Source organism: Olea europaea, unplaced genomic scaffold (genome assembly GCF_002742605.1).
Source record: "Olea europaea var. sylvestris unplaced genomic scaffold, O_europaea_v1 scaffold1301, whole genome shotgun sequence".
NCBI lineage: Eukaryota > Viridiplantae > Streptophyta > Magnoliopsida > Lamiales > Oleaceae > Olea > Olea europaea.
In genome coordinates this window covers 83,461-95,190 of record NW_019230477.1, presented here as the reverse complement: position 1 = coordinate 95,190, position 11,730 = coordinate 83,461, and the positions used below count along the sequence as shown (strand labels likewise).

The following is an 11,730-nucleotide window of genomic DNA, read 5'->3' as shown; positions in this document are numbered from 1 at the left end:
ATGAATTATTTCCCTTAAATTCTTTGTGAATTTGTTGCTAATTTTTCTACACTGTTAGAATTACATGTGACCTTATGAAAGTTTATTTAATCATTTTATGTGAATTATATTTATACTTTGCTTGTGGTCATTATTTGATATTAATAACATGTATAGGCAGGGGCGGAGCTAGGATTATTATTCAGTGCGGGCATATTTTTTTTGATGTGATCGTATCATTTACATGCTCTAACAATTCTTTCTCGATTATTGTCTTTACGACAAACATAGCCGTGCTCGTTTTGATTATCTACTTTTATAGAGCCATGATTTTGTCTAGTGGTATTGTCACTCCCGTCAACTACTTCCTGTAGGTCTCATCCTTTGAGATAAAACTCTATGTAAATTTGTCACGTGGTATAATTTTTTGTTATTGAACTTTTTCATTACGTCTACGACTTTTAGGTTTTCTATCGTGATTTAATTTACTTCTTTATAATCAAACAAATTTTATAGAAGCTCTAGAATTTCCATTTGTACACGAACCCGAAAAGCTCAAAAATTCATCTATGATTGCTACTATCTAATATCAAATTGTTAAATTCAAATATTAAAGAAATAATTTAATTTATGAAAATTTGTGTAATATTTTGTAACAAAACACACACTCTCTCATCAAAGACCAATACAGGCCACCTCAACAACACCCAATTCACTTTGTTGCAAGATCAGTCTCTTTCTATAACAACACTCAATCCACTTTCTCTCACTTTCTCTGTCTCTCTTCTCACTCTATCAATTCTTTGCAAGATTGCAACCAATTTCTCTCACACTCCATATGTATATATATTCCAGTAAGCATGCAGGGAACTCCATTAGATATCAGAAACGCCACCCCAGCTAGCACCTTCTTGTGTTTTTCATTGTTGATGATTTACTCACTTTTATGATTTTTTGCCTTCCAGTTTGTGGGCACCCAGAACTGAAGTGTAAAAGGAAATGAGCCAAAGTTCAGTGTGGGCATATGCCCGCACTGGACCCTTCATAGCTCCGCCCCTGTGTATAGGTCTAAGGCAAGTGCGAAAAATAAAAATGTGTTTTGACTGTGAAAATATTTGGACATGCTAAGATAGATGGTTTTGGTAATAATAATAAAAGAAAAGATAATGAGAGAGGTGAGGCGAATGTGGCTATAAGGTCGAGTGATGACCTGTGTGAGGTTTATTAAGAGAAAACTTGGTTAGTGAATTTGCATCTGTGTAATCCTTTCTGCATGCATGTGATTGCTTAATTCTGTTTCGTCGGTATGTTACACTATCAATTTGGTTGACGTGTGTAATTGCATTAATTAGTCATCTTATTACTTTGTGTAATGTGTTTGCATGCATAGTGGGTTGAGTTTTGCGGCGTACTTCGTTTGCTTTGTGAGTGTTAGTGAGAAGAAAGATGGACAACCTTTTTTCCTTTATCTTTGTGAGCTTGTATGGTTTGTGAGATTGTGTGAGGCAGCCATGTGAGGTTATCTTCTTTCTCTTTGTGGTCCTCTTTTGTGAGTGTAGTGAAGTAACTAACTCTTTCTTCTATTCTCTTTACGAGTGCCACCTTCACCATTTCCTTTGTGGATTTTTTGAGCATTGGTGATTGGAGTAATCTTGTGGTGCGTAGGTCAATTTTAAATTGAGCCCTAACCTTTGTGGTCGTCGAAAGGTGTTGATTTGCCATAGTGAGTTTGAGATGCATTAGCAGTGAGTTGTATGTCTTTTGGTGAGGTGAAGTATAGATGCCTGAAAGTGTATTGGTGATATGCATGGGGATGTGGAGTGTGACATTTGAATTAGAGTGGAGAGGTGATTAAATGTTGGAATCATTTATCTATGAAGAGATTCTGTACAGTGGAGTGTGAGAGAGGCACTTCTATCACTTCTATTTAGTGGAAACCCATTATCCACGTAGGTTGGGTGAAGTGATGTGGTGATAGAGGATTACCCCGTGGACTTAGGATTTATTGTGACTTTCCAGTAAAACATGAGTTGAGCGATCAGGTTAGTGAGCATAGGGGCGATGAGAAGAGATATGTGTTCTCGAAGTGTGAGTAACACGGAATGAGATAGGATAAATGTGGTGAGATCTTTTCGTGGGCCATTTATTCATTTGTTGCATATGTGTTTGACCTTGTGTTTGATTAACTTGGTGTTAATCTGTGATTCTGTGTGAACGTGTTTTTTGAAATGATCTGTGTGTGATCCTATAATATATCGCCATTGCATGTTTATTCGCTCTTGATTGTTTATTGTGAATATCTGCTTTTACTTGAGTGCCCTTGATCTTAGCCCTGGTGAGTAAATGGAGCAAGTATGATATATTATTCAGGTTGGAAACACGAGGTAAAATCCGTGATTCCAATTTTATTGGATTATCTTGATTGTGCAAGTATAAATTTTGTATTTTGATTGCTTGCAGATTTATTGGGCTTCAAGGTGGAGATTTGTTGGGTTTTGATACCCAATAAATTCGGGTGATGATTTAAAACAGTTGTCGAATAATTTATCGACACCATGGACTTGGCTCGACTCGAATACGACCGACAGTTTTGGAAGGCCCAAGTTGGAGTTGGATTGGTGGTTTGATTAGTGTGTGGTTTTGGATTATTGTTGGTCCAATAACTTAGCCTATTGAGAGAGATATACCTTTGGCCCATTTAAATGAACAAGTCCAAACCTAAAACCTAATCTATATATTATGCTTCTTTTTGCAACCGGATGTGGATGGTGTATGTGTATTTTGAAGAGAGAGAAACATAGTGAGGAGCCGTTTCTTGGTTGAGTGATTACCATTGCTACCTCTTTGTTTTCCCTTGCCTTTGTGGCTTGCAAATCACCACCACCACCACCACCACCATCCTTTGTGGATGCAAATCTTGTGGCAACCAAGTGTGGAAGTTTGGGTCGATTCGAGGTAAACTGGTGTTTGTTTGATTGTTTTTTGAGCCGGAAATCAAGATTTCTCGAGGGATTTTCGCGACACCTTTGTTGAGACTCAATTTTTTGCTAGTATTAAGACACTATGCTCTAACTATACAATGAATTTCAAGAATATCTCAAAACAAAAGAGATTCTCTCCCCAACGTTCCAGTCCTTGCATACCAAACAGAATGGGGTTGTTTAGTGTAAGAATTGTTATCTTTTGGATGTTATTAATACTTTATTAATTGAATCTTCCGTGCCTCCTAAATTGTGGGTAAAAACTTTACCCACAACTGTTTATTTGGTTAATCATTTCCGCTCTCAAAATTTACAATTTGAGTCGTCGTACTCTCGTTTGTTTGTTTCCTTTCATATATTAGGTTTTGTTTGTTTTGTCCATTTATCTTTCATCGAACATTATAAGCTTGCTGTTTAGTCAGCTCGATGTGCATTCCTAAGGTATAGTAATGCACATAAAGGGTTTATGTATTATGATACGGATGCTAACAAGCTTCGTATCTCTCGAAATGTGATTTTCTTTGAAACCTAATATATATTTTTTTTTCAATCTCACGGTATTTATGATTTTGTTTCTATTCAACTAGTTTGATATGTTTTGTATTATTGACGCTTTAGGCTCGAATTTGTGTACCAGAGACGTTCTTTACCGTCTCAACAGCTCATTTCTAACAAAGAACTGATGCTAATCCTTTCATCATTAAACTTCGATGGTCTTCTCCGGTTTCACGCCCTCCAAATAAGTATGGGTTCTCATATAACACTCATCAAGCTACTCTTGACACTGGTTCCATGCCTAAATATTTCTTTAAAGCTTCTACACATGCATGTTGGTGGCAAAATATTCAAAAAGAACTTTAGGCTTTTCAGGATAATAATACATGGGACATCTTTTCATGTCCTGATAGAGTAAAGCTCATCGGATACGAATGTGTATATACCATCAAACTTTGGCATGATGGTATTATAGAGAGGTATAAGGCCTGTTTGGTGGCTCTTGGGAATTTTCAGGAGTATGGCCTTAATTATGAGGAGACATCTGTGCCTGTTGTGAAGATGACTACCGTGAGGACTATTATGGCAATGATCACTTCTAAAGAATGGTCTCTCTGGCAAATGGATTTAAAGAATGCATTTTTACATATGGATTTGAAGGAGGAAATATATATAAGTCCTCCTTCTAGTATGTTCTCTCACTCTTCCACTGAGGTGTGTCGGTTAAAGCGGCCTCTATATAGATTGAAGCAAGTCTTGTGTGCATGGTTTGAGAAGTTTCGTATCACTCTGCTTGATTTTCATTCTACTCGAAAGTCATTTTGATTATTCTATATTTCTTAAGAGAACTGCCTTTGGCCTTGTTTTGATTTTAGTATATATGGATGAAATTATCATCGCAAGGTCTGATACTCAGCTGATTGAGCAACTACAACAGCATCTCAATACTACCCTTCATATGAAGGATCTTGGTCTTCTTCAGTATTTGCTTCGTTTTGAGGTGCATCATTGTCCAAGTGGTCTCCTTTTGCATCAACACAAGTGTACCCAAGAGATTTTCACCTTAGCTAGTCTTCAATCTTGAAATTCCGTACATACACATTTAGAGGTCAATGTAAAGCTTAGTTAGCATTAATGGAACTTTTACGTATCGACGGTTTATAGGGAGTTTGAACTATTTGGCGATTACTCGATCTGATATTTCATTTGTTGTATAGCAAGTCAGTCAGCTTATATAGGCTTCTCGTCAATCTCATTTAGCAGCTGTTCGATGAATTCTTTGTTACCTCAAAGGTACATTTGGTCGATGGTTATTTTTTCCATTGGAAATTCCTTACAGTTAATGGATTATTATGATGTTGATTGGGTTGTTTGGATTCTCATCGCTCAGAAACTAGTTTGTGCATATTTCTTGGTGATGCTTTCAATTTTTGGAAACTTTATGTCATTAGCCTGTTCAGAGATCGTACGACTTCCGGGTTTGTTAGGTGAACTTGGTATCCCCCAAATTCTCCTACGCCATTTCGTGCTGATAACACCAGTGCTATTCAGATTGTTGCAAATCTAATAATTCATGATCGCATAAAGCATATTGAAGTAGATTGTCAATCTATTCGTAAAGCCCTCGATCAACATGAGATTAAACTTCCTTGCATCTCCATCGAGCATCAGACTAATAATTTTTTTTTCAGTCTTATTTTGCCACCACCATCAATTCATGATTGACAAATTGATACTCTTCTTGATCGATCACAACGATCAGCATCAATTTGAGGAGATGTTAGACAGATATGGCAACTCTTGATTTAGAGGTTATTCTTGTCCAAATCTGCATATATTCTAATTAGTATTTTATATATAGGCTAATTAGTTCTTACCATATTTAAGTAGACAAATTACTTTAATTACTTGTAAGTCAGCTGTGTACTTTGCAGTTCTCTTCTTTATAATAAAATGAAAACCCTCCATTGAGAGGCAATTGAAACTAATTTTGACAGTGTGTGCATTTTTCTTTGATGAGAAGAAATGTAAAGCTCATTAAAGCATCATTTTGTTTGTAATCTCTCTTTCCACTGGTTTAAACTATCTAGCACGGTCAACGTTTAACTATGATAGCGATGATGCACAAAATGTATTCAATTCACAGATTTTGAAAATACTTTGCCAAATTTCTAGTTTTTGACAATATGAATCAATATTTCAAGTATCATCAAAGAAGATTTTCGAGGAGGGTTGACTTTCTAATTCCAGCAGAGACAGAAAAGATGCTACTGCTTTAATAAGTCTAATTCTACGTGAGTATTTGGGTGTAATTTTTCAAGATATTCATCTCTTCTCCTCAAAGGTTAAGATGGAAAATCCCAAAAGATGAATGTGAGTTTAGTAAGAAGTATAACATTATGGCAATTATTGTTCTTAATTGACATCATTATAATTATATATTTTCATTTTGATTGTTTAATTTATATTTGCTTGTTTCTAACTGTTTCAAAGAAATCCAGGTAGAGGGAGGTGAGCTTACAGTGGAAAGAAAACATAACAAAGGATGCAATTGTAAAAAATCTGGATGCCTCAAGAAGTACTGTGAGTGCTTCCAAGCCAATATTCTATGCTCTGAAAACTGTAAATGCCTCGACTGTAAAAACTTTAAAGGAAGTGAAGAGAGAAAGGCTCTTTTTCATGGACATCCTATGAATTCTATGACCTGCATGCAACAAGCAGCCAATGCTGTCATTAATGAAGCCATTGGGCTATCTGGTTTTGGATTATCACAGAGCAAAAGAAATGGAAATCAGCAGATCGTTTTTGGGTCGACAACTGATAATCAATCCAATAGCAGGGTTTCACAAATTCATCCGGTGCATATTTGGATATATTACTTTTTTGTTGCTTTTAAGTAAAAAAGGATTATTATTATGGAAGTAACTCTTAAATTCATGTCAATTAGTGACTTATTTCCAGCTTTTTTTACCAATTAAAAGAAATGTTTATTTCTAAACTTACTTATTTACTCATATCTGAACCTTTTAAGCTTAGCCAAACATGCTCCAAGTGAATCATCTTTTTCATGGTCTCAACTGTGAAGAAGATAGAACATTGATATTGAAGATATAACTCTTTATCATATTCAATTGCAAGCTGGACAAACTGTTCAACGATAGTATTACCATGCATTTGATGAGGTATCTGCCCAATAGAACTAATAGCATGTTTAGCTAAGCCTAAAAGTTACTTAGTTACTTTCAAGTAACTTTGTTTCCAAAAATGTTGTTACTTTTTCTTGCTTATAAATAGAAAGAGTTACTCATTTTGAAAGTAACTCTTTCTTTAATCTTTACTCTTAAAATAAATAGCTTGCTTATTTCCAATTTAATATTTATACCAATAGAAAATCATTTCTTTGAAAACTGATTTACTTAATAAGTAAACTTTTAAGCTTTTAGACATTCTCAACATACATTTTTCTGTTCATTCAGGAAACTTGTTTAACTTCAGGTGCCTCTTGTTCCACATCATCGGTTCACACATCCGGACCTAAGTCTACAGCAGTGTTCAGACTTTCAAAATCCTCTTATAGGTAATTTTTTTTTGGGAACTTTTTTGGTTATAGATTTAATTTTTAATTCAAATTATTCCACTTATTTCTTTTTCCTCTGGTAATAAAAGTTATGAACAGCCGCACTATTTTCCTTTCAAAACAGAATCTTGACTGGTTTCTTATGATTTAAAGGTCTCCTCTGGCTGGAATTCTCCAACCACGACATGTTGAGGAGTTCTGCTCACTTTTAGTCGCAGTTTCAGCAGAAGCTGCAAAGTCTCGTTCAGGTAAATTCAAGCTCTAATAATCATTTTGGCTTGCTGAATCTCATCTTTTTCTAAAATGATTATGTAGACTAGCGTAGGAAAGTTTCAATTATTTTATGCCAAAAAATGCTGGGGAGAGTGCATCCACTCAGTAGCGTTTGGCACCGAAAACTGGTCGTGCTAACATTTAAAATCAAAGTTTTTGGTTTTTAATTTACATTTGAGATTAAAAGTGCCCTCCACTGTGTCTCAACGTGATCTTAAGTGGCCTCAGTGTGTTGTTTCTATGTTATTGTTCACATAATTTTTAAGTACACCCAAAATACCTTTACAAGAGTTTTTCATAGAGGGAAATTTATTTTATATATGATTGAAAGACAACACTGAGAAGCAACTTGATCGAGAGAGTACGTTTTGGACGCAAAAGGGCTCGAAAAGATGTGTAGTCTGACCATTCTAAAGATGGGTTAACAGAAAGATGGCCTTGTAGAAGCTAGAGGTTGAAATAGTTCTGGTCATATGGATTCTATTCAAGTTTGAGGCTACTAAAGGATGAGTTTTCAGTTGAATTTACAAATTGTGCTCCCTGAATAATATGAATAGACAAGGAGCTTAATATCCTACTTTGTCTTGCATTTCCTTCTATGAAGCATGAACACTCTTCTGACACTTTGGTGACGGTAAAAATCAAAATAATGCGGGAGAAAAATTTTGGGAATTTGAGGTTGAATTTGTTTATATTCAGTGTAGGCAATTTTTGATGCATGATTAGTTAGATTTTGTTTTTGCAAGTGATACAAAATACAACTGCTACTCTTATTCAAAACATTTCACCTCCAAAATCAAAATCAAAGCTAAAAAGAGTGTTGATTTTGTAAAAAATAAACAAGTAAAAAGATAAATATATAACGTGTATAAATGCATCATTTTGATGGACATGTTTGTGTTGTGTCCATGACTGTGTCCGTGCTTTACAAATTGCCTTATTAAAAGAAGAAGTGGTCTGTACCGTAAATCTCCTACCACTTTTATCTTCTACCTTCAGGTGACTAGAAAAAATGGGATGGATACATCCCTTGTGAAATTTAGGCTTTACTTATCTAATATTTTGCATTCTGGTTTTCAGAAGAAAAGAGAACAAGCAATACTGATAAGGCCACTTTGGAAAAAGCTGAAATTGCAGACATTCAAAAGCAACCCAGTGCTCGGAGATTGCCTGGAAACCATGAAAATGGAGTTCAAACTTCCTTATCAGAGTCAACTACAGGTGAATTTCAGAATGAACGGCCAGTGTCTCCCGGAACACTTGCATTAATGTGTGATGAAAACGATATCGTGTTCACTAAAGTCGACATTCCATCTAGTATTTCGGGATCGAATACAAGGACAAATATGAATTTGCATGGGTCAGACCACGTATATTCAGAACAAGAAAGACTTGTATTAACCAGGTTTCGTGGTTTTCTCAACAAACTTATCACTCGTGGAAGCATAAAAGGTGATGACATGTCTTCTATTTTCCCAACTTCACTGTGATGTCCAGTAAACATTAAAAGAGTGGGAAGTAGGTTAAATACGTTAATGATCACTAAACTTCATTTTGTTTTAAGTTGGTTACTGAACTTTGATTTTGTTATAATTTGGTCACCAGGTACATTAGCTTGACTACTGAAATAGGTCATGTGGCAGTTGAGTTATTTTCTGACTAGGGTACCAACTAGACTGTCACTTCATCTTTTTCGATAGTTTGGCAAACAGTAATGGAGGGAAGGACCAAATAGTAACAAATTTTTAAGTTCAGTAACCAAATGGTAAGAATGATCAAGTCTGTGACCAACTTTGAATACATGAAAACTTGGTAAAAGTTCAGTGACGACCAGGATTTTTACTTCTGTTACGAATATGTTTAGTTTCAGTTTTTCCTTTCTCTTTTGTGGGTGTCCATGGCTAAACACGTTCAAAACAATGCGAGATTGCAGCAGTTTCTATGTTTTTACAGTTTGAAAATCTGTTTGCGATAATAATATTGGATCGTATTTCACATTGCAGAAACAGAACTAGAACAGGAAGGCAAAAAGAATCTTTGAAGCATGCTAATCACGAGGAGTCGAGGACCTTAGAACTAACCGGGTTGTGAAATCTTTTCTTCTAGCTCGTCCTATAACATTTTGCCACGTCATTCCAGAGCAGTCACTTCTGAATTTTGAAAACCAACAAGACCAAGAAAAATCATTTTGAGTTCATTTTTGTTGGTTATTTTGATTGTATAGTCCTATAAATTATGGTTGCTGTCGAATGACATGTTTTTGGGAGTTCCAAGACTTAAATTTTGTCATTTGCCATTTTCCATCGACACACCTATACTTGTACAGTTATCGGGTCTGCTTGAATCTGTAAAGAATCTATATGGTCCTTGACAATAAGTGAAGCAGCGTTGGACATCTAGACATGTAAATAAGGTGCCTAGAAATTTTTCGCTTTAGCATGGTCAGGGCTTGCTCAAACGAGAGCTTCTATGCTGCTCACAGCTGCTTTCTTGGGATTGACTTACGCTTATATATCTGTTTTGAGTACGTGATACTGATTGCCTAGTTGACAGCAGGCACGGCCAATCTCAACAAAAATAGCTCAACCAAACCAAAAAATAGGTTTAGCAAAAAGTCGAGACGATTAAATGATAAAATAAATTTATTGCTTTCTCAGTAGTGGTAAAGAGTTAAGATACATTCCTCGAATGTATAGCAGGGCATCTGACAATAATAAATTCAGAATACAATAGAGTATTGAAGTCCAAGGCCAGGACAGTTTAATGGAAGGCTGCAAGAGGAACAAGTTTCTACTTGCTAGCAAATAGATCCAAGAGCAAACAGTTGATGAGAAAACTAGATTACATGCAAGCTGCAAGAGAATAATTAAGCATCCCTTCACCCTTTCTTGGGCATGGCTGCGAGTCTGGTATACATTCTTGCCATCGACTGGTATCCTCTGGTGTCGCCAGAGCGAAGAAGATTGCCTGGGAAAAGCAAGGACGAAGCATCAACCACATTCACACATCTCACGAAAAAGAACAGAGGAGAGAAGCAAAGAAAATTGGCTTGTTTACCAACTAATCATATCTTTTATATATCTAGGTACGGGAAAAAAAACCACACACACACACACAACATTTTGAGAGTTCTCAGGAAAGGGGTCAAGTTTGTAGATAAAAATACTAAATTTTATCGAGTAAATCAAATAAACACGTAAAATTGCAACTGAGTGCTTTCATAATATGTACCATTGTATTGCCTGTTTTTAGCTTGACAAAGGGAGGAGAACCAAACCCCAAACCAGCAACAAATACACAGAATAAGCATATAAGAACACCAAAAACCAAAAAGAACGAAGAATATTAACAGTAAAAGGCACGAATACACAGCCCAAAATAGCAACAACAAATTAGAGGGGGGAAATGAAAAACAGAACCGCAAAAGAAAAATATAAGTGGTTATGGAGAACCTATGCCTTGAGCTATTTCTCCCTGTGAATACACCATTACTGAAAGTATGGGGAATTATAACTTCAACTGTGATTTACAATGACAGCTAGCAAAAGGATAAAATATATAAAATGGAAAAGGTAATATTTATGGATACTAAGAGCATGGTTGAGCCCCATTTTTTTTGGAAATAATGCATTTTTGATGAAGAATGTATAGTTAAAAAATAAGGAAAATTTTTGGGTTTACGTGTAATATTATTTTATTGAAAAATGTGTGGTTGAAAATAAGAGAGAAAAATGTATTTTAGAAATAATGTGGACCAATCAAGGGCTAAGACTCTTTAGTTGTACAGAGTATATAACTTAAAATTTCAAATAATCCCACTGAAAAAAATTCTGTTTTTGGAATCACAACCACAGGAACTCTCTGGATGTGTACAAGTGCATAGAGTGAGCGAGATGGATAGAGAAAGAGAGACTGTTGGTCCACCAATGTGAGGATATTAAGTTGCAAAGATAAACATTATTTCCACCAGGTAGCGAAAGGAATCAGACTGAGTGATTACCAGAATCACAATTTAATGGACTGTCAGGTTCTGGATGAGCCATCAACGCAATTATAGCCCGACAAACAGACTGCAGCGTCCAAGCTGGACTCCATGCGTTCTTCAAGATATCAAGGCATATTTCACCAGTCTGCAAAAAGAAAAAGCAAACTAGTTAATAACAACTAAACGAACCATAACCACCCCTCCCATGCACAAAAAAGATAAAGAAAGAACAGAACCAAACAAAAGAAGATCTAAGCAAGCATATCAGCAGTTCTACGTCATCGTCTGACAACAATATTTTCTCTATTCTACATTGTTGATAAGAGATTGAATCAACTACACACAAATCAATGTCAGAAGAATCTCGATCAAGGCTCCAAGTATATTACTTAGTTTTCTTACCGTGATAGATGTAATGTTCCCACCGCCCTGTGCGTGTG

General features: G+C 35.7%; 2 protein-coding genes across 3 annotated transcripts in view; one reads left to right on the top strand and one right to left on the bottom strand.

Annotated features, from left to right (window-relative positions):
- LOC111374866 (protein tesmin/TSO1-like CXC 5) overlaps positions 1-9,700 on the top strand; it is a 16,131-nt gene extending 6,431 nt beyond the window's left edge. The window contains exons 4-8 of one of the 2 annotated variants that reach the window (XM_022997622.1): positions 5,957-6,313; positions 6,932-7,032; positions 7,186-7,280; positions 8,386-8,526; positions 9,309-9,700. In XM_022997622.1, coding sequence (XP_022853390.1) covers positions 5,957-6,313; positions 6,932-7,032; positions 7,186-7,280; positions 8,386-8,526; positions 9,309-9,346 — 732 coding nt within the window. In that variant the 3' untranslated portion in view covers positions 9,347-9,700. Of the gene's footprint in view, positions 1-5,956; positions 6,314-6,931; positions 7,033-7,185; positions 7,281-8,385; positions 8,758-9,308 lie in introns of both variants that reach the window. The other variant, XM_022997621.1, reaches the window with a different exon arrangement.
- Positions 9,701-9,929: 229 nt separating this feature from the next.
- Positions 9,930-11,730, bottom strand: part of LOC111374865 (protein PEROXIN-4) — a 5,220-nt gene continuing 3,419 nt past the window's right edge. The window contains exons 5-6 of the mRNA XM_022997620.1: positions 11,306-11,435; positions 9,930-10,272 (exon numbers count right to left, since the gene is read on the bottom strand). Coding sequence (XP_022853388.1) covers positions 10,184-10,272; positions 11,306-11,435 — 219 coding nt within the window. The 3' untranslated portion in view covers positions 9,930-10,183. The remainder of the gene's footprint in view (positions 10,273-11,305; positions 11,436-11,730) is intronic.